At 48.6% G+C, this 27,722-nt stretch overlaps 1 protein-coding gene across 1 annotated transcript in view; it reads left to right on the top strand.

The window, feature by feature from the left end:
- The first annotated feature begins 737 nt into the window (after positions 1-737).
- The window catches only part of KY (kyphoscoliosis peptidase), a 40,206-nt gene continuing 13,221 nt past the window's right edge, over positions 738-27,722 (top strand). Inside the window, exons 1-8 of the mRNA XM_075004179.1 lie at positions 738-878; positions 4,168-4,230; positions 7,001-7,063; positions 14,174-14,248; positions 17,323-17,379; positions 19,775-19,857; positions 21,634-21,742; positions 24,308-24,425. Coding sequence (XP_074860280.1) covers positions 785-878; positions 4,168-4,230; positions 7,001-7,063; positions 14,174-14,248; positions 17,323-17,379; positions 19,775-19,857; positions 21,634-21,742; positions 24,308-24,425 — 662 coding nt within the window. The 5' untranslated portion in view covers positions 738-784. The remainder of the gene's footprint in view (positions 879-4,167; positions 4,231-7,000; positions 7,064-14,173; positions 14,249-17,322; positions 17,380-19,774; positions 19,858-21,633; positions 21,743-24,307; positions 24,426-27,722) is intronic.

Raw genomic sequence — 27,722 nt, 5'->3', positions numbered from 1 at the left:
GGTGTTTTCAGGCTCTTACAGCTTCAGAGCCCAATGTCCTTCATGCCCATTGCTGGGGAGATCCATTTGTTGCCTCTCAAGGAGTGGCTGGTTTTCACGGACAGCCTTCTAGTTATTTGCTATCACTTTTGCATTAATCGGCTTTGGAAGCGCCAACCCTCCTGCAAATGGCTGTTGCAGCCACCTTCACCCCAGGACACAGAGTAGTGGCTTTTGCTCCCGGGGCATGCCTTCCTTCTCACTCTTTAAGCTATTTTTTTTTATTTCTCAGCCTTGATTTTTTTTTTTAAGCTGTGTTTTAAAATTTCCACTTTGGGTGCAACAGAGAAGAATCCGAGGCATCCTTTTAAAGAGCCCACAAGTGTCGCGGAAAGAATTCCCTCCAGCAGAACGGTGCTGACTGGGGGACTGGGGGACTGGAGGGTAGACAGGTGCTCAAATCTGAAAGGACAGAGAGAAGCCCTTGTCCTGAAACCAGACCTCGCCCTCTGAAACGCGCTCCTTCCTCAGATGTCGGAAGCGTGTCCCTGCGGGGATTTCCTTTCAGAGGTGACTTGTAATCTGTTCAGCTGGGTAGATTTTGGCAGGGCACAAGCTGTTTGTGTGCGTGCAGAGTGTGTTTTGGGTGAGGGGGAGCACCTGCCTTTCCAAGAGAGGAAAATAAACCCTGCCAATTCTGCAGCCGCCGAAGCAGTAAGCGGCTCGGGGTGAGGAAGGAAGCAGGGGCAATGCTCTGATGGGTACCCTGGAGTTTAAAAAAGACGCCAGTGCGGTGGCAATTGAGATGCTTCTCATAGTTCGCCCTCAGAAGAGGAAGACAGTGCAAAGGGTGCAGACAGACAGACAGACGGAAATCAGTGCCTCGCACCAAAGCCAAGGTAAAGCAATATCTGCAGTGGTTCAAGAGGAGGGGTGCGGCCACAGTGCATGTGGCCCCAACGCAGCAAGGAATTTGCAGAATGAGAGGTGAACCATCAGCTGTCAGGATGTTCTGGGTTTCTTTTGTATCCCCCTAGCTTAAAGGCATGCAATGAAAACCCAAACCTGCAAACCCTCCTCTAAAATCTTCCAGGCCAGCTAGTGAGTAAGAGCCCCTGCAAAAGCAGTGTCCAACGCTGTGCATGCATGCATGCTGCAGGTGAGTCTGGTTCCAGCACCTGTGTGGCATGCCCATGCAGCAGAATGTGACTATTATTCCAGGGACCGTGCTTGCACAACTTGTTGCTGTAGAACATTTTTCATATGCCTTCGATTTACAGGGCAAAGCAGTGAGGGGGTTGAACAGACTGTACTTCGGTTATTGAATCCCAAATCGCTGGGTATCGCAAGCCATGCACAGAGCAACATGGTCTTATTTTAGTGCGTGCGTGCGTGTATGCGAGCACATGCATACTTTGTAGAGAATATCACCATGAGCCATTTATAGCCACGGTTTGCGACAATCCCCTTGGCTAGCTTCTGTCCCTCCAGGGGATGTTCCATGCTCTTTTGGAACCCTGCAACTCAGGAGCTGTTTCCAGACAAGTGAAAGACTCTCCCCACCGGGCAAAGCTCCACAGCTGCAACCTGGTTTAACACTCACCTCTTTTTTCGGCAATTGGTGCTGGTGTAGGCACGGAGCAGACAGAACTCCTGGCTTTTGGTTCATACGGCCCCAATGTCCTCACTATTTTTCAGCCTCCCATTACGGACCCGGTGAGGATGAGGCACACATGGAAACTTTGAGAACATTTTCATTTGAATGTTTTCAAAAAGGGTCAGAGTTCAAAAACTTCAAGTCCCCATTTGCTGAGAGGTCCAGTGTTCACCAAGGGTTGTTCTGGAATTGTTTTCCCACTTGGTTGTCTCCTTTCTTCCTCACAACGGAACAATAACCAAATGTTTTCATTGGTGGGAGGTGGAAGATATTGAAAAATGAAACCATTTTGTTTTATAAACATGGCCATTTTTTGACTGAAGTATTTTGCAGTGGCTACAATTACCCCTGCACTGTCACAATAATAGGTCCGAGAAGGATTTGCTCTGCTAAACTACAGCAAAATAAGCTCCCAAAGCCATTTTGGTTTGAGTTATTGTAGGCAAGCAAAGGGAGTTAGAAAGGCTCAGGAGCTCTGGGGACACACACTGAAGGAGCTGGCACATGGAAAGCACCTGGCGGAACAGAGCTCGATGGACAGGCGGCAGGGCAGAGGGGGATGGGATGGGTCGCAACTGTTCAGGGCATGAAATTTGGAAACTAAACGCTGCTGGCACCCGCTTGCTCCCAGCTTGGGAGGGTAAAATCGGGATAACATCTTTCCATAGACTCTCTGATAGGTGGAGGCTGTATAGATTAACCGTACTACTGGAGAGAATATTTGCACGGTGGATAGACCTGGTAGAAAATGTCAATTCTTCATGGGCTATTTAAAAATGGAGTATTGTTTATTTATCTAAATTACCCTAAAAGCTTTAAAAAAAATGAAAACTTGTCTTGAAAGCTGGCAAAAATGTTTCAGAGCTTTGAAAATTCATTTTGGTACAAGGTTCTATGTTTTGAAAATGGTACATTCTTACCTAAGCTAAAATATTTTACCAACATTTTCTCACTTTTTCAGTTTCCATTTTTTCCACTGGTAAACTGAAAATAAAAATCTTTTTTGTTGGAAAAAAATATTAAAAATGTTGACTAACTCTAGCGGCATGTCTCTTCTTCATAAAGACGGGCAGAGCCTCTAAGATGATGGCTCGTGCTCTGGGCTAGAACTCAGGAGTCCTAGATTTCATTCCTGGCTCTGCCATTGGTCTTCAAGGTGACCTGGAGCAAGTTGCTCCATTGACACGTGATGAATGGAGACTGTGGTAAGTGAGCTTCTTTGTAACGTGCTTTAGGGTCTGTGGCTGAAGAGCTAGTTAATATCAGCAGTAGTGTTCCCCTGCTGCTGATCTCTAAAGTTCTTTAAAACTTACTTGCAAGGTGAAACACCATGAACCACCAAGACGATCTTCTCCAGTGAGATTCTCCTTGGCCTACACTAAGACATGTCAGTAGATTTGCATCAGGGATGAATAGAGTCGATCATACATGTGATATAGTCACCATTCCCATTGCAACTGACTGTGGGGTTGTAAATTACTCTTTGGCTGCGTCTACACGTGCACGCTACTTCGAAGTAGCGGCAGTAACTTCGAAATAGCGCCCGTCACGTCTACACGTGTTGGGCGCTATTTCGAAGTTGAAATCGACGTTAGGCGGCGAGACGTCGAAGTCGCTAACCCCATGAGGGGATGGGAATAGCGCCCTACTTCGACGTTCAACATCGAAGTAGGGACGTGTAGATGATCCGCGTCCCGCAACATCGAAATAGCGGGGTCCTCCATGGCGGCCATCAGCTGGGGGGTTGAGAGATACTCTCTCTCCAGCCCTTGCGGGGCTCTGTGGTCACCGTGGGCAGCAGCCCTTAGCCCAGGGCTTCTGGCTGCTGCTGCTGCAGCTGGGGGTCCGTGCTGCATATACAGGGTCTGCAACTAGTTGTTGGCTCTGTGTATCTTGCACTGTTTAATGAAAGTGTGTCTGGGAGGGGCCCTTTAAGGGAGCGACTTGCTGTTGAGTCCGCCCCGTGACCCTGTCTGCAGCTGTGCCTGGCTCCCTTATTTCGATGTGTGCTACTTTGGCGTGTAGACGTTCCCTCGCTGTGCCTATTTCGATGTTGGGCTGAGCAACGTCGAAGTTGAACATCGACGTTGCCAGCCCTGGAGGACGTGTAGACGTTATTCATCGAAATAGTCTATTTCGATGTCGCAACATCGAAATAAGCTATTTCGAAGTTGGGTGCACGTGTAGACGTAGCCTTTGACTGCAGGAGTAAATAGAAAAGGGCCTTGAGTTTGGAGGACCAAAAACAGAAACAGCAAAGGCAAATATTGGACTGACATTTTTTTCAAAGAAACTTTCTCCATTCTCATGGGTCTTCTGAGTCCTCTGGGGTAAATGCCTGACTCTGTGAGGTCCCCTCATCATGCAGCTGGTTCTGCCTCAGCTAAGTCAACAAAAGCTTTACTTCTGTCTTCACTGGGAGCGGGGCAATGGGCCGATTGCGATCTTCCCACTCAATGGTGTCGACCATGCTGCCTAGCACCCATGAATATCATTGTCTGACTTTCATGCTCACCTTTGTCGTTCTGTAGGTTTTCAAAGCAACGACAATGAAAACGAGAGGTCGCAGCAGCCCAGAGGGAATGACCGTCCTGGTACGTCATCTTCTCTGCCCTCCCATTTTGTACGTAAGAATGGAGGGCATATGATACTGGGGGTACCACAGAGCCAGCTGGAACCAGGCAGAGTGTGTGGGAGAGGCTTTGCAGGTTGCACACGAGTCATGTGCTGGTCCCAGCCCATTCCAGGCCCTACTGCATCTGGGTGATGGGCACAGAGAGGCTCCATTCAGACTCGAGTCTCCCTGTGCTCTGGCTATCAGCAGCAGCCCCTGCAGGTCAGGCTGGGTGTGCGCATGCACCGGGACTGTGGCGGGACAGCTAGGTGTTGGCATACTGCTGCCTACAGGCACGACATGGTTAAAATGTTCAGAACCCTGCCTCCACACAGGCAGAGGGGCTGGGTGACCTCTTACGGTTCAGCCCTGCATTTCTCTGACTCTAGTATTGTAACCAACACAGAACTCTTCTGAAAACTAATAGAGCTGAGGCTGTACTAATGGTCCCACAGAGCTCTCAGCATCCCGAGATCCATGCCATCTATGGTGCATGGAGACAAAAACTGTCCTGTTGAGAAAGGTGAATCCCTCCTCCCTTCAGCCCCACAGAGAAGTTGGGTGCAAATTGCATGGGAGGATTTCCCCAAATTTCCTCGTCCTCTGCACAATCTGGAGCATCCACAAAGCTCAGCCAGGCCATTTCTTGGCTGACCTATGACCCCTCCCGCTAGTCCCACTCAAAGCCTCTTGTAAGAGGATGCCACCAGCTGCCCCAGACTGTGCCTTGGATTTGTTATGGAACACGAGCAGCCCCTCAGGGAATAAACTGAGGCCACCAACCTCAATTCTGCCTGTATCAGAGCATGGGTTGGTCTCTAGTGAAGAAATAAGAGTTTTGCTTCCCCAGGATTACTACTAACCGTTCTGGGAAACCCTGTTTGTTATTGATGCATTTGCTTAGAGCGAGCTCTGATCCAGTTCCCACCGCAACCAGTGGGAGCATATTCGGCCCACACGCAGCACACAAGCAATACACAGGCACACGGTACTGTCGGGAGCTGCCTTCGACTATCCCATACAAAGAGGTGGTAATAAGAAAAAACAAATAAATATTAATATCTTTAGAGCTTGTGCTCTTCCTTCATGCTTGATGGGGTTTCTGTACACCAGAGAGATCAGGAAATGCAACAAGCCTAGAAGGGACAGAATTAATCATCCAACACAGAGAGTTAATTAACTGAAGTAACTCTAGAAGTTCAGTGCAAATCTGAGTATCAATACATTTTCCTCTAGCCTGGCCTTCAGGGCACAAGATGAGTCCTACTGAGGACAATTAAGACTTTCTGATACCAAAAGTTCTTAATGCATCAGCCCCTAAGGGGTTAATAAATTCACTTTAATCAGCTGCGTTCCTGTCTCTCGGAGGACGGTGAGACCGTGAAGCAGCTGGTGCTGCTGCAATATTTACAAACGGTACGACATTAACAGAGATCAAACCACAGTAAAATAAAATATGCTGCTGCCACATACAGTGGAAAAAAAAAAAACCCTCCTTATTCACAGGCCAGTCCCTGCCAGCTTGGAATTACAAATGGTATTGGGGCCTCCCACCTGAGGTGGGAAATTTTGTAAAGGTCACTTCTGCTGTCAGGACAACTCCTGGGATACTTTCAGAAAAACAGAAGGGAATAGCCTAGTGTCACAGCCAATGGTCATCCTCAGTGAGCCAGGCTCTCATGTCCCAGGCCACATGCAAGGTATTGCTCAGAGTCAAATGGCATTTGCTGACTTTGCTAGTTTAATGTCACTGCAGGCCTGAGGGGTAAAATTCCCTCCATGTGTATTGCCACAGCACGCAGACCCTGATCTCTGTACTGGGTGCTGTGCGCTCACATGGTGACAGTCCCTGCCCCGTCGACCTTACAGTCTACACAGACTGAACAAACAAAAGGAGAGGAGGCTACTCAAGGTTATGCAGCTGGAAATAGAATGCAGGGCTCCCTTACCAAGAGATCAGTGTTTTCCAAGAGACGGGGCGAGACCCCCAGCGTGCCCATGAAAGGCAATCCAGAGGTCACAAGCAGCGCTCCCCGTTAACTGAGTGCTTGGGCGGCCGCCCAGGAGAGATCCAGATGCCACCCAGATGTTTAGCAGAGCCCCCGCAGCCAGCAGAATGTCTCTCTATCGGTGATGCAGGTAACACAACACATTGTGCCCATGCATGGAAAAAAATTAGAGGAAGCCCTGGTCACAAGGCCTGCAAAGCTCACTTCCCACTCTCTAAGCACCTCTTCCATGTCCGCCAACCTACAAAACACGCACGTGCTACCGATCGGTTTTTCACTCAGACAGTAAAGGCAGGAGGGCAGCGTATGCTTTCGACTTCAAATCGCAGGCCGACGATCGGCAATGCTCGAGAAGCACTGAACTAGACTATTTTTGCGAGAATGACACATCTCAATAAAATGGGACTGAGCAGGTGCCAACCACGACCCTCCAGAGACGTCTTCTTCCTTCTCTGCGTCCTCAGGCAGGGTCCCCTCAGAAATGCCTGACTTGCCTGGACCGTTCTCCAATGCACTGCCTCGTCGCTCTACTTGCATTTAAAGCTCAAAATTTTGTTCACACAGCACGTACTGAGCGCTGCTGTATCAATTTGCCGCATAAAGCTAGAAAAGCTCGGGAACAGAATGGGGGTGCCGCATTTCTAGATATAACCCGCTTCTATGGTGGGTGCTCCTGTTGCTGGAGGATGAGACAATTTCATTTCAGTCTAGTCACAGGGATGTTTTCTTCCTATAAAACAGGCCAGCCAGATCAGATGCAGCCTCATGAACAGACACCGCTCCTTACTTCCGATACCGATGAAGGTAGGTGGCAACTCAGCAGATGCTGAATTTCTGCAGCAATGCAACATGAATCTCTTATTTCTGCTCAGATGAGAGAAAACTTCTCCAGTACGTCACCACAGTAAAAGAAAAATAAGAGAAGTTTTTATAATTCGATTGTAAAAGATGAAGAATTTGAAGAGTCGCTGGGCAGTTCTTGGGCCTAGTCTACAATTAAAAGTTTTACTAGTATTGTTGTTGGCTAAGGGAGTGGCTTCTTCTGTCACCTGACATAGCATAGCCCGTTAAAGTCCTGGCGTGGATGGTTCTATATCGACACAACTGTGCTTATACCAATATGACCAATGCTATTTCCCCAAACCAACATAAGCCCTTTCATAACACTCCAACTGCATCCACACTAGAGGGTTTCTGTCGGCATAGCTATACCGGCATAATGACCAGCAAAACATTCTCTTGAACAGCAGATCTCAAGAGAACAAGGAAAGGATCAAGAGTTTGTCCATTGAATCAAATTATTTATCTCTTATTTGTTCTCTACACTGCGTAACAAGGCTGCCTTAGAGATTCGTCCTGTATCTATAGTAAAACTGATACTTAAACCCCTCTTGGTCCTTAAAAAAGTGGGGTTTGATTCACATCAACGACGTTTGTAATAAATCACAAAACCTTGAGACTGTTTCACACCACTGATTTGCAAAATTTTAAAACTTTGTGTGGAATTTTTGTAGCAACTTTGGGGGGAGGGATTCTGAAGTGGGTTATTTCTGCAAATAAGCATTTCTAGGCTTGCTATGTCAGCTCAGCACTCCTAGCGAGGACCCAGCTCAGAACAAGCAAGAATAGCGTTGCTGGTAGAACTCATTCCAGAACATGCCAACTTCCAAAACAATATATGCTATCCTGGCAAAAGTCTGCACTGTGGGCTTCGGTTGCCATCACTCACCACACCCAGTGGACAAAATAACCTCTGTCAGCGATGGTTAGTTAGTGTAGCTCTGGCCTAAACTGAGAGTAATGAGTCCTGAGGACATGATATTGCATCAGGAACATAGCATAAAACCCAGGTTGCAGTTAAGTGCTTCCCTGCAAATTCTATTTCATTCTCAGAAATACCATCAGTGGAGTGGGGGTCCATGGTCAGAAACTGTTCATCCCATCAGCCAGCTCAGGTGAGGGAATGCTGCTGCCTCACAGGCAGCATCTTCTTTTGCATATGTTAATTTCATCAATAGGTCTGCTTTTAAAGAACTCTGCTTCTTTTCCTATGTACTCATGGAAGAAGGAAAATCAGACAGTCAGAGGTCAATTATGACCCCTAGCTCCCTTTCTGCAGTGCTGTAGGCCCCCTTGTCACACCAGGGTTACACTCCTGTGCACCCTCACCTAACTCAAATTTTGCGCAAGTTGGAGGGGAGCCGGCAACCAAGCAGCAGCCTGGCTCCCAGCTCTCTTCCACTGGTGGGAGCTGAGAAACAGACTAGCACTGGTCAGTTTCCCGGCTCCCACCAGCCTGGGGAAGCCAGGAGCCAGGCTGCTGCTTGGTTCCTGGCTCTCCCCGGCTTCCCCCAGCTGGGGGAAGCCAGGCAAGCAGACAGCCATGGCAGCACAGCTTTCCCCAGCAGTGGGACGTGGGGGAGAAGCCGCCACGGCTGCCCGCCTGGCTTTCTCCAGGTGCGGGAGGGGGCTGGAGCAGGGAGCGGGCGGAGGAGCTGTGCTCCCGCCAGCCCCTGGGGAACCCCAGGATTTGCACTTGCTTTAAGCACAAGTCGAAATTGCGCATATCAGGGGCTTACGGTACTGCATTTTAGGGTGTCACTTCCCATCTTCTATGTGGAGTGGAGCACTTTGCATTTGTCCTTATTGAACGTCATCCTACGCACCTCAGACCCTTTTCTCAAGGTGGCCCTGATCATTTCGAATTCCGGCCCTGTCCTCCAAAGCACTTGCAACCCCGCCCAGCTTGGTATCACCTGGGAACTTGATAAGCCCACTCTCTATGGCAGTAGCTAAATCGCTGATGACGATATTGAACAGAACTGCCCCCAAAACGGGCCCCTGTGGAACACCACTTGGTATTCCTTTCCAGTATGAGGGCGAACCATTAATAACGACAGGTTGGGCCTCTCTAGTCCAGCGCTCTCTCATATGACAACATCCACAATCCAGCATGATTTTAGTTAGCCAGACAACTACTTATCATGGGAGTGGCCAAGTTTCCTGTGGTCCCACGAAGCTTGTTTACAGCCACCAGCCTTGGCCGTCCATGCTCTGTGCTGTTCTTTACTCCTAAACCTCCTGTGGAAGTGTTGGCAATGCTGCTGGACAACACTAACCACTCGTCATCCGGTAAATTCTCTCATTTGGCACTGGTCAGCTCCCAGGGATGCTGGACCAGAGAGGTTCAACCTGTAGTCTCTGTGATACCTAATCCAGGGCTTGCAAGCTGCACGTGGCTCTTTGTGGTGCAGCCTGAGGCTCTTCAAGATTTCCTCCTGGAGGGCTACTAACAGCTGCCTCATGATGATCGTGGAGGGAGGGAACCTCCACTCCTCGTCCTCCCTCGCTGATAGCCGTTAAAAAGTCTTAGAATTTTTGAACCATCACGTGGACATTAATACCCCCTGCTATGGGTTGGAAACTTTACCTGGCAAAAGCCACACAATAATGCAACAACGAAGATGTGTACAGACTTTCGAGAGGAGTGAAAACAATTGTTTCTTTGTGCCCAGTCATGAAGATCACTGCTTAACATGTGACAATTGTATTACCAAATTCCAAAACCCTAATTTAATCAGACGTGACATTAATATTCATCTGAACTTCAGCACTGATTTTCCCACACGGAAGCAAACAACCGCAAACAGCGAAGAGTAAATCAAAACAGGTTTTCTGTTAACACAAGCAAAAAGGTCGCAACTGCATTGTACAAAATCAGTAGTAGTAGTAGGCATCCTTCAGTCTGCATGGACTATGGATCGCGCCCTTTAAAGTTTCAATTGAGGACTTCATTTACAGCGTCTATTGTGACTATAAAGACCCACACGAGAGTGACAGTCCTTGCTGCATCTCTTGCAGATGTAGTGGGTGTCTGGCAAGTCCTTATTGTGCTTTCTGTGCGCTCGCTTCTCCTCTGCTAGCTGTCTGATCTTCAACTCGCCCTTCTGAAGGCCCTTGTGTAACCCCTGCCTCCATCTGCTGCGGTCGTCTGCTAGTTCTTCCCAAATGTCCAGCTCGATGTCTACCTCTCTGAGGTCTCTCTTGCAGACATCTTTGTAACGCAGCTGGGGGCGTCTGGGGGGTCTTTTCCCAGAGGCTAGCTCACCATACAGGATGTCTTTTGGAATCCTTCCATCGTTCATCCTGTGGACGTGGCCAAGCCAGCGGAGCCGACGCTGCCTGAGGAGGGTGTGCATGGTTGGGATTCCAGCTTGCTCGAGGATGGCGGTGTTGGTCGCGGTGTTGGTCACTCTGTCCTTCCATGATATTCCAAGGATGCTCCTGAGGCAGCGCAAGTGGAAGACGTTCAGCCTCTTTTCCTGGAGGGCATATAGGGTCCAAGTCTCGCTGCCATAAAGGAGGGTGCTGAGGATGCAGGCTCTGTAGACTTGCATTTTAGTGTGAGTGTACAGCTTGTTGTTATTCCACACTCTCTTGCTGAGTCTGGACAGAGTTGTGGCCGCTTTTCCGATCCTCCTATTTAGCTCAGTGTCCAACGACAGGGTGTCAGTGATGGTGGACCCAAGATAAACGAACTCGTGGATGACCTCTAACGTATAGTTGTCAATGCTGATTGATGGGGATTCAGCAACATCCTGACAGAGTACGTTTGTCTTCTTTAGGCTGATGGTAAGCCCAAAGTCCTTGCACGCTTTGGAGAACCGATCCAGCAGTTTTTGAAGCTGGTCTTCTGTGTGAGACACTACAGCAGCATCGTCTGCGAACAGCATGTCTCTGATGAGGACTTCTCGCACCTTAGACTTAGCTTTCAGCCTTGCAAGATTAAACAGTTTCCCATCAGATCTTGTGTGCAGCAAGATGCCCTCTGTTGAAGATCCAAAGGCATGCTTCAGGAGGAGTGCGAAGAAGATCCCAAACAATGTTGAGCTGGAGAAGCTGAAAAGCTGAAAAGTTCAGAGAGACCCTCCAGGAAAATCTGCACAGCGGCCCTGGGGGCGTCGATGTGACATCCAAATGGCAACATCTGAGGGATACAGTTTACAACACGGCCCTGTCGGTGTTTGGAAGAAGAGCTAGAAACATGAACGACTGGTTTGAAGCTAACTCTGATGAGATGATTCCAGTCATTGAAAAGAAGCGCGCTGCACTCCTGGAGTACAAACGCTCACCGAGCCAGAGTACCCAGCAAGCACTTAGAGAGGCCAGAAGAACAGTACAGCAGACAGCCAGGCGCTGTGCCAACAACCACTGGCTCCAGCTATGCAGCAGCATCCAGACCTGTGCCGACTTTGGTAATCTCAGAGGAATGTACGAGGGTATGAAGAAGGCATTAGGACCCACCCAGAACAAGATGGCACCTCTGAAATCCAAATCTGGTGAAGTCATCACTGACAAAGCCAAACAGATGGAGCGCTGGGTTGAGCACTACTCCGAGCTGTACTCACGTGAGAACGTTGTGGTTGACGCAGCCCTCGATGCCGTCGAGCTCCTACCAGTAATGGATGAACTGGATCAAGAACCGACTGTGGATGAACTGAAGACAGCCATCGACAGCATTGCAGCAGGAGAGGCCCCTGGTCAGGATGATACCACCAGAGGTAATCAAACGTGCCGCGGACACACTCCTGGAACCCCTGCATGAGCTGCTGTGCCTGTGCTGGAAAGAGGGTGAGGTTCCACAGGATATGCGTGACGCTAACATTGTAACGTTGTATAAGAACAAAGGAGACAGAAGCGACTGCAACAACTACCGTGGAATCTCCCTCCTAAGCGTCACTGGTAAACTGTTCGCTTGCGTCATCCTTGGTAGACTCCAGAAGATTGCTGAGAGGGTGTTCCCCGAATCGCAGTGCGGATTCCGCGCAGAGAGGTCTACCGTTGACCTGGTCTTCTCTCTAAGGCAGCCGCAGGAGAAGTGCAGGGAGCAGAGAAAGCCACTCTACATAGCCTTCATCGACTTGACCAAGGCTTTTGACTTGGTCAGCAGGGATGGTCTGTTCCAACTGCTCCACAAGATAGGCTGTCCTCCACGGTTACTCAAGATGATCCAGTCGTTCCACGAAAACATGAGAGGAACCATCCAATATGACGGCGCATTATCGGATGCTTTCAGAATCAGGAGCGGCGTCAAACAAGGATGCATGCTTGCTCCGACATTGTACAAAATCACACATCAAATAATGGAATGGATGAAACCCGTGTGTTGATGGTGTGATGATAAAACACTGAATTTTAATAGCCTGCTCAACCCAGTTCCCTGACAAAAAGGAGCTTGAGAAGGGTGAAAACACATTCAGCTGCCTGATTCAACAATGTTGAGTGGGGCATTGGATATGTCTGAACACACTGGAAGTATCCTCAAGGAACGGTTGTCTCCTTCTGGGTTTGTTAGCCTTGTTATGGATGAAAGCCTGCACATCAATGGCACCCAACAGTCACTGCTGTTTGTCACATCTATAAGTGCTGATCTGACACAATGGAAGAATTATTATTAGACGTAGTTCCCCTGCAAAATGGGGCACCCAGAGGGAAATTAAAATCACCATATTGGCTATCTTGAAAAGGTTCAACAATCAACCAGCAAAAACCACCGATAGCACTCCTGCCATGCTTGGTAAGAACGTGCACTGACAACAGATGAGAATGACATTTTTGTATCACTGCATTATTAGCAAAGGTGTATTCTCCAAATGATGTGATGACAGATGTAGTTCAATTAATCGGTTATCTCTGGGCCTGAACCACCAGCTATTTGAGCTTCTGTGTGAGGAATCTGACTCCCCATATAAGGGTGGGTTTTGCACACTGTGGTAAGATGGCTTTTGTGAGACACATGCTGGCACATTGTAGGAACGTTTTTGAACCATTCAAACTTTTAATTGCTGGGCATGGAAAAAAGGGTCCGTTTTTATTCTTGGACAACTCAGACTGGTTGCCCTCTGTTGCACTTCTGTGCAACATCGTGGGGTATTTAAAATGAGTTAAATGCGTGAAGAGGCAAGGCAAGAATAAGACTGCCTACGCAGTGTACCCAGATGTCAAAATGTTCTCTGTCAAACTGCAGTTACGACACAGCAGTATCAGCAAAGATGACTACCATCTTTTTTCAAACGTGAAGAAAGCCCTGAGGCAAAACCCTGATGCTGCCAATGCTGGAGTTCAACTCAACCCCACTGAGTTCAAAGTAGGTTTGCAATGTGCTGGTTGAGCCAGGTGAGAATTATGGTGTCCAGAGTCAGTGGTTTTAAGAATTACGACAAACTTTTGCTTCTGATGAATCCTCATTGAGATGTCTGAAATGAAATGAAAAGGAAAAAAAACACCATCATCTGCTCACAACTCAGAGATGTGGATGTGTGGACAGAGTTTGTGGATGAACAGGCATGCCAGTTCCATCAGCCTGCGGACAGCAACTTATGGAAATTAGTAAGCCAACTTCCAAAAATGTCAGAATTGGCCAGAAGGTCATTTCTAAAGTTCCCCTAAACTTACAGGTGTGAAGCATCTGCATCCTTCTCTGAACTTCAGAGATCACCAGCAACTGGCAAAATTTTCTTATTCTGCAACGTGCACAGGAGTTCCTCTGAATGGCCATCTGAAGCAAGATCCCAACTTCGCTGAGCTTGGCTCTCACAGGGAAAGCACATCGTTTAAAAAGAACAGGAACAATATATCTTCAAGCCAGGCACCAGAAGACCTGCCCGGGGAAGGCATTCTGGTTTTTAGACCAAGAGAAAAGAGGGCCGGGAGGAAAAGCTGGACAAGGTGGGGTGTCACGCTAGAAAGGAAGAAGCGGAGTGAGTTGGTTTAGTGTTGGTACAACACTAATGGAATGAGGTTTTCACTTGGAAGAGTATGCTGTGATATTTTCTGTCTTCAATGCTTTCACTTGCTAGTTACTTTTTCATATTATAAAGTCTTTGGTCACTTCTGACTCTTTGTTCTTTGCAGGAACTCATGTGACTGTCGAGGTACATCCTAGAAATACCACCCCGCAGATGTTCAAGAAATTATCCCTTGGGAAAGGTACATTTCTGTTTTAAAACATTTGCGCCAGCTAAAGTACGGCATCTCAGCTGAAGAGAGGTCAGTGGGTTACCAGAAACCGCTTAGCTCGTTGTCTCTGCAGATCAGTGATGAAAGTAACAGAAAGGTGGCACTGGTTACAGTGATTTTTCTAAAGTTCATAACTCAGTTGAATACAAACTGATGGTCGCAGGAACACTCAGTGACAACTCCCCTCACTATTTCCATGCTACCTTTAAGCATCTGACTGCGAGCTGTTTTACAACTATAAAGAGTAGCTGTAAATTAATTTTTAAAGCGTGTGGCTCCCTTTTTAAATCCCTCATACTTAAAAACAGATTGAGCCATTCTGACTTACATTTAAAACAAAACAAAGATTCAGCTTCAAAGACCAGTTGGGATTATTGAGCCCAATAGCTGAAACTGTCAGAAAGTTATGCACAACCCAACACGAAAGGATTGAAATGAAAGGCCTATACAAATTTAACTAGATCATATAGAATTCTAGGACTGGAAGGGACCCCAAGAGGTCATTGAGTCCAGTCCCCTGTGTGATGGAGTGGGGGATACCTGTGTGTGTGTGTGTGTGTGGCTCACAGAGGGTGTGGGGCTCCTGCTGAGGGTAACCTTGATGACCAGGTAACACCTCTGGGCTGCACACAAAGGAGGAGGTGGAGCCTGAGGGGTTTGAATTGGAACTGGGAGTTGGGAAGCAGTTAGTCTGGGCTGAGGAAGAGAGAGACCAAGGAGGGGGCAAGGCCCCGGCTCTGGGGGCCCCTCGGGGCCTCCTCTCCCCAACATGAATTGGACTGGCTGTCTCTGCCTGCTGCACTGACTCCTCTGTACGATGCTGTGTCCTGTCGGCTAATAAACCCGCTGTTCTCCTGCTAAGTGAGAGACTCTCCTGCCTGCGGACAGGGTGCAGAGCTTGGGGGACCCCAGAACCCCATCACACCCTGCCCAAAGCAGGATCGACCCCGATTAAGTCATCCCAGCCAGGACTTTGTCAAGCTGGGATTTAAAAACCTCTAGGGATGGAGATTCCACCACCACTCTCAGTAACACATTCCACTGCTTCACCACCCTCCTGGGGAAAGAGTTTTTCCTGCTATCCAACCTACACCTCCCCCCTCTGTAACTTCAGACCATTGCTCCTTGTTCTGCCACCTGTCACCATCGAGAACAGCCTCTCTCCATTCTCTTTAGAGCCCCCCTTCAGGAAGCCGAAGGCAGCTATCAAATTGCTCGTTTTCTCTTCTGCAAACTAAATAAGCCCAAAACCTTCGGCCTCTCCTCATAGGTCACGTGCTCCAGCCCATGGTCAGCCACTGGCATTGCAATCAGACTCATGCATTGCCAGGACTGTTGCGTAGTCCCACCTGTGCAGAATGGCATCTGTATTCTGGCCCAGAGGTCATTTAGTAACGAGGGAAGTGATTTTTGTAATCTGGCACAGTTGCATTCTGCCCTTATTCACACCCTGCAAAGCTGGCAGATCACTGAGGCTGGAAGGGCGTGCGTGAATTTTGATCATGCCAGGTAAACCATTTTGGAATTCTTCAAGAAAAGAACTCTTTCAAGGTAAAGTTCCCCAATATCAAATCAAGGGAAAATCCAAGGCCAGCTGTTGAACATTTTCCTGCTTACAAAGCAGACACAGGCTGACCTACTCTCAGTTAGAGAGAGGAAAGGGTGCAGTTTCCTAGCTGGAAGCAGCCTGCATAGAAACTGACAAGGTCCCACACTGTTTACAGTCTGATCAGTGCACCAGCCTTGTCTGGGCTGTGGTGGACAGTGTGCCTGGGGTGACTCCATGAAGAAGTGCTCCATACACCTGGAGTCTCAACCAACCCTCCCGCTGAGGGGGCATTAAGTCTACCATGGGCTGTAACAGAAAGGAGCTGGAGCCTGGGTGCTCACAGAGCTGCGTAGGCAGAGGGGTGACAGGTGGAGGTTCCTCGACTAAATCTGCCTGGGGTTACCGCAGAAGTCCGCGAGCCGCCCAGCCTGACAGGCCAGGATCACAAAGGTGAGGCTGCTGGGGAACGGTGTATTTTGCAAAGGTGAAACCACTAATGCAGCTGCAGTGGCGTTGCCGTCTCAGTGGGGTCAGCATCTCCCCTTACGGGGCCTGCCTTCTCAGAGGCCGACACGTGTGGGCGGCGCCGTGCCAGCACCCGGGTCTTGCGTGCGGCGCGGTCGGCAATGAGAAGGCTGCCCCGTGTGGGAGGGGACTCTCCCAGTATGAGTGGCATCTCACAGCAGGTGGCTGCACGTCCCCTCCCAGGCAGAGACTGCCCTGCTGATCTGCACCTCACGCTGGCCTGTGCTGCAGGGATGAGCTCCGGCGGAGAGCTCTCTGATACATACACTAACTCAGTGGTGGGCAACCTGTGCCCACTGGGGCTCCACCTGCAACTCCCTGTCTGTCCTCTGCCCACGCACCTGTCTCACACCGGGGCCCTGGAGCCTCCCCCTCCCCCCAGAGCTTGAACACCCCGAATCAGCTGTGCCAGCTCTGGGAGGGGGGGAGAGAGCAGGGGGACGGAGTGTGAATCAGGTGAATCGAGGTGCTGCTGAAGTGCTGGGAGGGAGGGGGAGAAGTAGGAAGTGTGGCACTCGAGTGGCCCAGGGGGAGGGGGGCAGACAGCAGGCCCCCCGAGCCACTGGTGGAACATCAGCGAGCCTCGGGCTGCAGCAGCCTACTGAGATAAGGGTGGGCCTCCCTATTCGTGCTTGCCAGAGCTGCTTTAATTTCTTCCACAAGTCAGCCCCTTGGCTGGCTTGCTGGCAAGACGGAGCGCACCATTCCCAACCTTCAGCCTACAAGAGACGTCACCGGGGGGCTCGTGAATGTGCTCCCTGGTTTCTTTATGGTCATAAGACTGATGGAGGGGAAGCAGCCTTTACTTCAGTCTGACCTGTGCTTCCTCCACCTCACCTTCGTGGGCTACACGCAACGCGGCATGACACTGGGGCTAAGGACAGGGAAAGAACAGCCTGTCTTCCAGCCCGCCACATAGACACACTACCTTTTCCTACCCTTTCCTACGTGGCTACTGTTTATCTTCTAGGACTCCAACTGAACCGGATGAGCAGAGCCCCCCCGCCTGGCAGAAAAGACCTGCATGGTAACTATTCGCCGTACCGTAGCTTTCTGTCATTAGCACAGGACATCTCCCTGGCTGCAACGAGCTCCCACCATGTGGCACGTGTTTGCTTCAGAAAGAGGGCTCGCCCAGACCACGCGTGGCACGACACTGGCCAGAACCGTATTACAGCACCGACAGCGAACCAGTGATTTCATTTCTGTCACTCGAAACATGCTTTGCTCTGCTTTGCTTTGCGCAGTGTATTGTCGCCTGGGATTCAAAGCCAGGACGGGCGGGTGAACGTCACACCTCTCCTAGCCAGGCTGCCTGGGCAACATAACTGAGAGGTCTACTTTGCAAATGGGCCTGCTGCACGTTTCTAACCGCCAAGCAAACGGTGTTGGAGTGCGTGAGTTATTGTGGAGTCGGGGTCCGTGGGGAGCCTTTGCAGCTATAACCTGACAAAGACAAAAACTGATAACCAATTTTAAAAGCCCATCTGGCTCCCCAAAGGCAAGAAGTAATTTTCAGAGCTGAACAGAACAAGAGCCTTTCCAACGTGTAAATCTGCTCTCTCTCTCTGTCGGTCACTGTAATAGGCCCTTTCCCGTGGAAAGCTAGATAAACAAACAAGCCTGTGAGAGAAACAGATGCTGTCTTAGGCAAATTCAGTCCCCTGGGTACCAGAAGATGGCTGTCGCTTGTGAGTGGAGTGGCTGGGGGCTCTCCCGCTACTATGAAGGCTTTTGAAGGCAAGTTGGGGGGTGGGAAATGGAGGAATCCAGCTGTGCAGATTTCCACTCCGGTAATTGGCTGGGGGGTGGGGGGCTCTGAGAACAGAGCAGTTTCCATTTACCAGACCCAGCTTGGGAGCACCTTTCTACTAAGGGTGTGGAAATTGGTTGACTTCTGAGCCTTAAAGCAGAGCCAAAGAGGAGAAACCGCCCTGCTCCCCCACAGGACTAGAGCGTAGTCTACGAAAGGGGCCTGTACCTGGGCAGGACTCACTCCAGTCTGGCAGCCGGTCCGGCTGGAGCTCTCTGTTGCTCCCCTGCCCAGTGCTGCTCTGTCACAGGTAACCATACCTCTTGCCTTGCCCTCCAGGGACAGCCTGCCTCAGCTGATGAACAGCCCTTCTTATAGGGTCTTTCCTGGCCCTGATTGGCTGCCTTTGCAAGCCTACTCCCCATTGGCTGGCTCTGCAAGCCCTCTTCTTATGGGCTGGGTTCCTGCACTGCCTCTGAAGGATGCTTTTACCCACTCCCCTCCCTGCATGGGGCAGGCACCCCACCACAGGGGCTCACCGAGTGCTGCTTGAGGCCACCCAGCGTAGAGGGTAGACTTACGACTTCCACTCGTTACTAAACCTGCTAAACCAAACTCCAGAAGTTCAAGCTCCACCGCATGAATGCTCCAGTGAGTACAGCCAAGCCCCACGTGTGCTCCTGCAGATGGGATCTAACAAGTGCTCTATGTGCATTAAAGTGCTGCTCCGTCCCCCTTAAGATGTGCTTGCGCCACTGCTGAGAGAGCCAAAAAAGCGGTGCGCTCCAGCTCGAGCAGCAGCGGCTCAAGTTTTTGTTATCCAGAAGTCACAGGTTCGATCCTTGATCTTGACTGAGGATTCCCTGCCTCCAGAGGCACAGTACAGACAGAGGAGCAGTTCCACATCCCAGGTTCTCCCCCCTTTTAGTACCACTACCCAGCCTTTCCTCATGCCACTGCTGCCTGGTTACCACTCTTCAAGTAGTCTCCGGGCTATTTATTGGCTCTTGGGATTCACGCAGTAACAATTTAAACTCAAATTATCTTTTTTATTCCTCCTTTCCTCCAGCCTCCCTGCAATGTAACAGCCATAAAGCAGTATCTGGAAGAATCTCTTAAGCCCAGCCTCACAAAGGGGAGGATTCTTGAATCTTTGACTTGCTGGAATGGCCCGTTTAGTGCTGCTGGCAGTGGAAAAAATATTTTTGTTTACAATTCAACTGAATGTTGGGGTGCTGTGATTGTGTGGGGGCCCTACTTCCATGAGTAAAGTTACCCCTGTTCTCTGCAAAACTGAAAACTATTAACTATTTGAGGACTAAGGACAGTGGAAGGGAGCTCTTGACAAATACTATCTGACCCGCTCCTGGCCTGATATTCTGGTGTTCTCATTTGGGGCACCGTATTGCATTTTTACTGCCAGATGTTTCTCTGCTGTTTAAGTGCAAAATATCCAAAGGGGAACTCCCAGCTCAGACAAGCGCAGGGTAGACCTGACTGGCTTGGACGGGAGGAAATGATAAAGCAGACACCTACAGACACCGAGGGTCCCATTCAAATAGCTTCTGATGCTCACCCTTTACGCTCCTGCTCCCCTAGATGCTCTGCCTTTCCTTTCTGGAATGATTGTTCCTTTTTTCAATTTTTTTTTTTTTTTTCAAAACTCCAGCATACCCATGGGACAAATCCAACCTGAAATCCATGACATTAGACCTGCAGCAGTTTGAGAAACTGGATGCCTACGCCTCAGAGGTAAGTCTCATCTAACTCACTCTTCCTACAAGACCACACCGTCTTCCATCGTCTAGAACCTCCCTCCCTGGGAGACCAAGATGGTCCACAGGGGAATGAAGTGGTAATGTCCTTCCAACTTCTATCCCCAAAACTCTGCTGAAAGTAGCTGTCCCTGGCCATTTCTACTCGAGGAAAAAGTAGGACAAAAATATAAGTCACTGTCAGTGTAGACTTCCAGCTTTGACTTCCCAATGATGACTCTCATCTGAAGGGGTAGTTTAAAAGGAAGACGTAAGTGCTCTTTTAAGAGACAACAGAAATCAGCAGGTGCAGAGGTCGAGGGGGAATAAGGGTGGTGATACATGACTATTGGCTCCAACACCAAACAATGACACTGAGGAAGACTATCAAAACAAAAAGCAGTCAAGTAGCACTTTAAAGACTAGCAAAATGGTTTATTAGGTGAGCTTTCGTGGGACAGACCCACTTCTTCAGACCATATCCAGACCAGAACAGACTTAAATATTTAAGGCACAGAGAACCAAAAACAGTAAGCAAGATTTGTCCTCCTTGCTTACTGTTTTTGGTTCTCTGTGCCTTAAATATTGAAGTCTGTTCTGGTCTGGCCATGGTCTGAAAGAAGTGGGTCTGTCCCACGAAAGCTCACCTAATAAACTATTTTGCTAGTCGTTAAAGTGCTACTTGACTGCTTTTTGTTTTGATAGTGTATAGACTAGCACGGCTTACTCTCTGTTGCTGAGGAAGACACTGTGTGCTTGTAGACCTAACAGCAAAATAAGCTTTGTGAAGGAGGTGGTAAGCATACACCAGGGCCAATAAAATACAGCTTGAGGGCTGGATCTGGCCCGCAGCAGTGGGAGCCTCAGACGGGCAGCCTGCCTGTCCCCTCCCACCCACTCAGAGGAGCCAGCTATGGAGCCTATGCGACTCGTGAATATTGCCGTGAGCCGGGGGACACGGGGGAGAGGCTTTGCACACTGCCCCACCCCCAGTGCAATCTCGCAGCTCCCACTGGCCAGAAACTCTGAGCAACCGGCAAGAGCAGGGCAGGCAGGGAGCCTGCCTGAGGGTCCTGCTGGGTTGCTGGCTGAGAGCTACCAAGGTGATCATCTTCTGGTCACAGCTTGCACCTAGCACCCCACCTCCTCCCTCTCCCACTCCTCTGCCCTCACTCCAATCCCACTGCCCACATAACTCAAACCCTCTGCACTCTTGGCTCCTGCGCCCATACCCTGCCCACACCTTGTATGCCAATCCCCTGCCCCAGCTCACAGTCCCATTCCCAGCATCTCCTCCAACACCCCTCCTCCAGGTCAGAATCCTCTCCTGCAGCCATCCGCCTTCCCAGACCCTGCACCTCCTCCATTAATATCACAGACAAGTGCCCACCTTGAACACTTACCACACACTTGCAGAGCTTCCTGCATCGAAAGTTATTGCTCAGCCCCAGCATAGCTGCACCCATAATGCCCTGTCATCGGTTGGTAAGGCGGGCCACGCTGCGATGATGCTCATCTTTGCCAGGAAAGTTCAACATGCCTGGCCAACAATGCCCCTAATCTGCCTCGCCATTGAAAGGAACTAGCCTGGTGGGCAGCAGAGTCCCTCCCCCAGAGAGCTTCCAACAAAGCTGGGGAGTGAGCAAACTCAAAGCGGGGTTGTTAGCGATTAGGTGCTGGTACTGCCCATTGTCGAGAACCATGCAGAGACAGAAAAGGGGGAAATCCGACCTCCTAGCACTTTCTCTAACTTTCCACCTCCTTCTAAAAACAGCTGAGCGTCAAGAACGGCGTAGAGGAACTTGTGAAAACCCTGCTCCAACCAGCCCGGACTGATCTGGAGAAGGTCAGAGCCATTTGGATGTGGATATGCCATCACATAGGTAGGCAGAGATCCTGGACTCCCACAGCACTGGCAAACAATGCTCCTGTTCTCACTCTGCTCAGGTTGTGATTGCATGACGAGGGCAGGTTTGCGGGGACACTGACGAGCAGGAGGCGGAGGAGAGAAGACCTCACAATTAGTTCTGGATAAATAAAGTCTCCTGTCAGGATCTAGAACTCCAGCCCCTCCCCTTCTGCCAAGCCCCACTCCTTTCCGGGGCCCAGTGAACTCTGTCCTCAAGCCGGTGCCAACAGGGGCTGCAGTTCTCACTGACCTGTACGTGAACTGCACAAATGGCTTTGTGTGTGGGTGGAAGCTATTTATACGCTGGAACACCAGCTGTGGGCTGGACCAATGCTGGCCTTGAATAAATGAGGCAAATGACAGACATTTACAAACCATGGGCTCTTCTGGATGTTTCATACGTGCAAGCATTTCACAAATGACATGCAGAAAAATATTTATTACGCCACGATCAACAAGGTGTAATATATATTCTTCTTCAGCTACCTTCTGGAACATGTGGGTCATTTGTTAAGTGTTTATCTTTCCAGGAAGCTAAGTCCTGTTTCTACAAACCACATGAGTAATCCTTCTTTGCATAACATGTGCAAGGGAGTAGGAGGAAGGCAGAGGCTAAACAGAGCTTGTTTGCCCAATTACCCCACCCTGGTTCACCTGCAGCTGGTGGCAGTCTTGGAGGCAGTATAAAAGAGAAGAAGCCAGGCCAGCTCGGGGCTGACCAGCCAAGAGGCAGGAACTGGCTCTAGCGCATGCAGGGCCAGAGTGAGAGCTGCCACCAGGTCGGCTGTTGGAGAAGGAGCCTCCGAACCCTTCCCAGGCAGAGAGGGGGAAGAACGCCAAAGAACCCACCATCCACCCTGCTGCAGAGGGGAGGCTAGACTCCTGGGGTCGTGCCCCAAACTAAGACCACAGACCTTAGGGGTGGGCTGCAGCCCTACACCCCGGACTTGTAGGCTCTGCAAGGGGCCTAGCCACTAGGCACTCTGCCCTCGGGGAACTGCTCACTCGTAGTAGAGAATGTGGGCAGACCCCTGGCCCTGCTGAAGGGCCGTTCCACTCTGACAGCCATAGACTCAGCGAGTGTGAACCAGTGAAGTACAATGGAGCCCTTGCTGAAGTGGATGGGGGAGCAACATTGTCCTGCACTGGACTCTCTCCAATCTGGCCATACCCTATCTAGAGTGAGGGCCCCAAAATAGGACATAGTACTCCAGATGTAGCCTCACCACTGCCAGAGGGAAACAAGCACATTCCTCAATCTGCTGGCAGTGCTTCTACTAATACAGCCCAATATGCTGTTGGCCTTAGCAACCAGGGCATGCTGACTCATAACCAGCTTCTCGTCAGATCACCAAGGAGCTTCTGGAAATCACTGGTCTAGAACTCCCCTTCTCCCATGCCCTCAGGAGCAGAGACTAAGGTACTGACACTAATGAAGTCTTTCAGATGAAAGTCAAGTTGCAGCATCTCGTCTCTGCCGCGCTCACAGGGAATTTTCTCCTGAGCAGCATCAAAGGAAGCAAGAGTGCTACATGAGTGCAAGTGGCAGAAAAAATATGTTCATCATTTACAGAGACTTACGGACATTGCCAAGATTATTAGGTATTAAAATTAACTTTCCTGGGCCATCTTCTCTAGCTCTGCGTAGAATAAACCCTGCTTTGTTTCCTTTTTGGCTGTTTTTATGTTGATAATATTTCCTCCGGCTCAAACTATCAATTCCCTAGCCACATTTAGCTCTGAGCGAATCATTGATTTTATAGTTTGGTGGCTGACAGTTTATTTTGAATCAAAACTAACATTTTTCAGGCTGAAACATAATAAAAAGATCAGGGAAAACACCCAAAATGAAAGAAAATACTAAAAGGTTGGGTGTAAAGGATAGTTCATTTTCAGATTCTTTTTAATCCTGAACTTGTTTGTTCTTCACATTGTATAGAGACATTTCGAAACAAAACATGTATCAGCACATTTTTCAAAATATTGAAGCGAACTATTTTAATTTTTTAAAAAGAATCTAGTTTGGAAGGGCAAAAATTTTCCAAATTTGACCCAAATTCATGAACAGTTTTGGTGCCATGGGAAGTTTGACAGTTGCCCAGCTCTTTCCACATTGGTGCGTGATGCATTCACACTAATTGTTCCATGTTCTTCACAGATTAGATACTTTTAAGGATTTTTGTCCAGTACTGAGGACGTTGCATTTCATTCTTCCCAGCCATGATCCTGACCACTGGAGCTGTACGAAGCTGGATCCTTGAAGACACATTAACTCTGCACCGAGATAAGCGTCTGCCCATTAGGATCTGACTGCAGATCCAAAGCCTAGGTTTTCAACTTAGATCCGTGGGAGATGCATGCATAGAGAACCCAAAGCCAGACATTTCCAGAGGAAACCTCTTTGTACAGCTCCTGCTACAGAGCATTTCTCTTTGTTTGTGCTCCTCAGAGATGAAAACAATCCAAATGTTTTCCATCGCTCATCAATCCCTTTTCCCCAGGCTTTTGGAGGAACTTTACTTTGTCTTCGTTTCTCCAGAATATGATGTTGCGGGCTTCCATAACAAAGACCAGCGGTTTTGTGAGCCAAAGGATGTCCTTCAGAGAGGGAAGAGCGTTTGTGCGGGATACGCTGCACTCTTTCAACAAATGTGCAGGTAAGTAACTTCACAAACATTCAACCCACAGGAGGGTTAATATCAATGGTCATCTCTGTGCCTACGTGGTCTGCCTTTACATCACCTAAAAGGATTTTAGAAACAGGACTTCAAACTTTCTCTTTCAGACTAAGCTGTGGAATAACAGCAAGTCCTCAAAAGGTCAATTTTGCTTCCCTCCCTCCTGCCCCCCCCAGCATAATTTACTTTGTGCCATCTGCTGAGCTTCGCATTGCATTAACATAATGGCAGATGAATACATAGAGATAATGTAGTTAGAAGAGGCAGTGGTTTTTTTTCTTTGAGTAGCTCTGTATCTGAAGGTTAAAAGAATGGCACGGCTAAAATAGTGCAGAATGATATCTAAAACAACTCACATGCAAGAGAGTCAGTGAAGACCGGGCACGAGCTTTTACAATTTCTCTGCAAATGTCCTCACACCTAAGCCAGAATAACAACCACCAGCTCTGATACAGAGCTTTCATCAGTTGATCTCAGAGCACTTTACAAAGCAGGCATCATTATCCCCAGACAAATGTGTACATGACCACACCCTGTCCACCTTCCGCATACCAGTAGCCCTGCTGGCTTCAGTGAATGAGCAGGGCCTAGCCCTTAAAGGGTTGAGAATAGGGCTTGACAACCGATTACTTATCCAGCTCATGTTATTATAAAAGCTCAGTTCACTGCAGAAACTATAAATTCCTTTCAGATGACTGTAGCTGAAATTGCTTCTCCAGTTTAACTTCTCAAGAAAGAATACAGCTTGTGTGCAAGGGCAAGCCTGGGTATCACTGCTGATGCCCCAAACATATGCAGTGGTTCGATTTTATGAACTAATGATGATGATGATGATGATACACAATTAATTTTGCACTTAGCTGGAACACAGGTTTTCACACAGTCACCTTCTAAATGATGCCCATTCCATCAGCTACTGAGTTCCATTTTCTGCAGGCTGGAGAAATCAGATTTTAGTTGGCAGTTCAGTAATCACAGACATCTTTCCTCACCCGAGAACCACTGGAAGCATATTCCTCATAAATAATGAAAGTTTACGTGGTGGGAAACTGACATTTTTAACACCTTGTAGGAGATGCCAGAATGCCTCTGGCCAGGAATTGGTGTTCCAGGTATCTATTCTGCTATCTTAAAGAAAATATTGAAAATATGAAATGATAAACAAAAATCTGATTTTATAATTGCCTTTTAGGTAATGCTTACTGGTAGCTATTCCAAATGTAATTAGAGAACTATACTGAGAAACATCTATTTTGTTTATTAAAAAAATAATCTTCCCAGGGATATTTGTATTATTCACAAGCGCCATTCACCTACTCACTAGTGAAACAGTTATTCTCCCTCACTGCCATAATGATTCCCCAGTCCCTGATCTAACAAACCCCCATGTATCCAGTGGGGTTTTGTTTTATCAAAAGCCAGCTGACACACTCCTCCTGACAGACCATTGTTACGTCTTTTCACTCAAGTGGCTAGCCCAAAATTGTTTGATATAGTGTTCCAGTTAGAAGGAGAAATGGGTAATAAGCATTTCTGTTGAGGCAATTTTGTTTATTTACAAAGAACATACAAAGTCCTATTTCCTTGAACACAGCAGGGGAAAACAAAACAAAACAAAACCAAGCCAGTGCCTTTGCTGGCTGTTCCAGGCCTAAAAGCTTTTTCTCTCTGCCTTCTCAATCTCAAGGTCACATTTCCAGCCTTCTGTTATTGCCAGCTTGGCTTTCTCTCACGACTTCTGTGTGTGTGTCTGAGAGAGAGGGCACAAGCTGATCAAAACAGTTCCACCAATCAAAGCCCTAACCCCTGTATTGGAAACCTGCTGGGCGACATGACTCAGCTCCCATTTCGCTTTTGCATATGTCTGTGTTTTGGATGCTAATTGTTTCTGTCCATTTACTCTCAATTCAAGGCAGAGGCCATGCCCAACTAACAACAAAGATTACCTCAGCCTAAAACATTTCCTCCACTTCTGCTGCCAGACAAAGATATTACACCTCCTAGCAAAAGCATCTGATGGTTGCCGCCTCTTGGCTGGCTTAACAGATCAGGCTAACTATGAAGGCAGAGGGAAAGACACCTCCAGGGCAAAAAAATAAAAAAAAAATTCAACAATGAGGGCCTAAAATCAGCCTTTGCAATCTATATGGATTCACCAAAGGTCAGTAGCACTGCCCAATTTCTGTTCAAGTCATGGACTGGGTCTCAATCATGTCAGCACCAGATGAATGGGGTCCCACAGCAGGAATGGTGGGTGGGCCCCGGTCCAGCTGGCAAGCCTCCTAAGGGTGACCAGATGAAAACCTATAGCAGCGGAGTATCTTCTCGGCAGTCACTTGATAACAAGTAGGACATCTTCATGGCACCCTCCTATTTGTGAGTCCACTGATGACTATCAGTCCAATTCTGGAGCTGCAGGTCATATCACAGAAGGGGCAGGCATTGGTATCTGTGAGAGGGACACAGGACAGTTTTTGCCACTTTCTTCTTCTTCTTCTTCTCCTCTGCCTCTCCATGTATGCACCGGAGCGGGACCTCGCAAACCGGGCCACCCTCTCACAGATCACCACTCTCTATTGGAGACAGTCCTGGGCAAGGTTCTCTCAAGTGTCAACACCAATGGTGCACTTTTTCCATGTCTGTCTTCAGCATGTCCTCAAATTGCTTTCTCTGGTCCCCAACACTTCTCCGTCCTCCCTCCAATTCGGGAAACAGAATCTGCTTTAGAGGTGCTGATCAGACATCCGAACCATGTGACCAGTCCAACGAAGTTGTTGGTGAATGATAATGGCTTCAATGCTTTTCATGTTTGACTCTTCCAGGATGCTAGTGTTCGGGCGCCTAGCCTCCCAAGAGATATTTAGGATTCTTCTGCGGCAGCATTGGTGATATGCTTCAAGTGCCTTCAAATGACACTTCAATGTTGCCCAGGAGAGGGGAGAGTGAGGCACTAATGAAGACCGGGGCATTTTTAGTACTGGGAGGCCAGCAGCCAAATGCCAATTTTCAACTGTCAGACATTTTTGGAAATGAACGTAAACATTAATTTGACAAATAATTCCATAATATCGGAGGGGTAGCCGAGTTAGCCTATATCTTCAAAAGCAACAAGACGTCCTGTGGCACTTACAGACTAAACAGATATTTTGTAGCATAAGCTTTCATAGCAGAAAGACAAAGCAGGTCTTTGCCCATGAAAGCTTATACTCCGCAATAGCTGAGTCTATAAGGTGCCACAGGGTTTCTGGTTGTTTCCACAGTACGTAACTGTCCCGA

This window comes from Carettochelys insculpta, chromosome 10 (assembly GCF_033958435.1).
Source record: "Carettochelys insculpta isolate YL-2023 chromosome 10, ASM3395843v1, whole genome shotgun sequence".
In the NCBI taxonomy this organism is placed as follows: domain Eukaryota; kingdom Metazoa; phylum Chordata; order Testudines; family Carettochelyidae; genus Carettochelys; species Carettochelys insculpta.
This window is presented reverse-complemented; position numbering and strand designations above follow the sequence as displayed.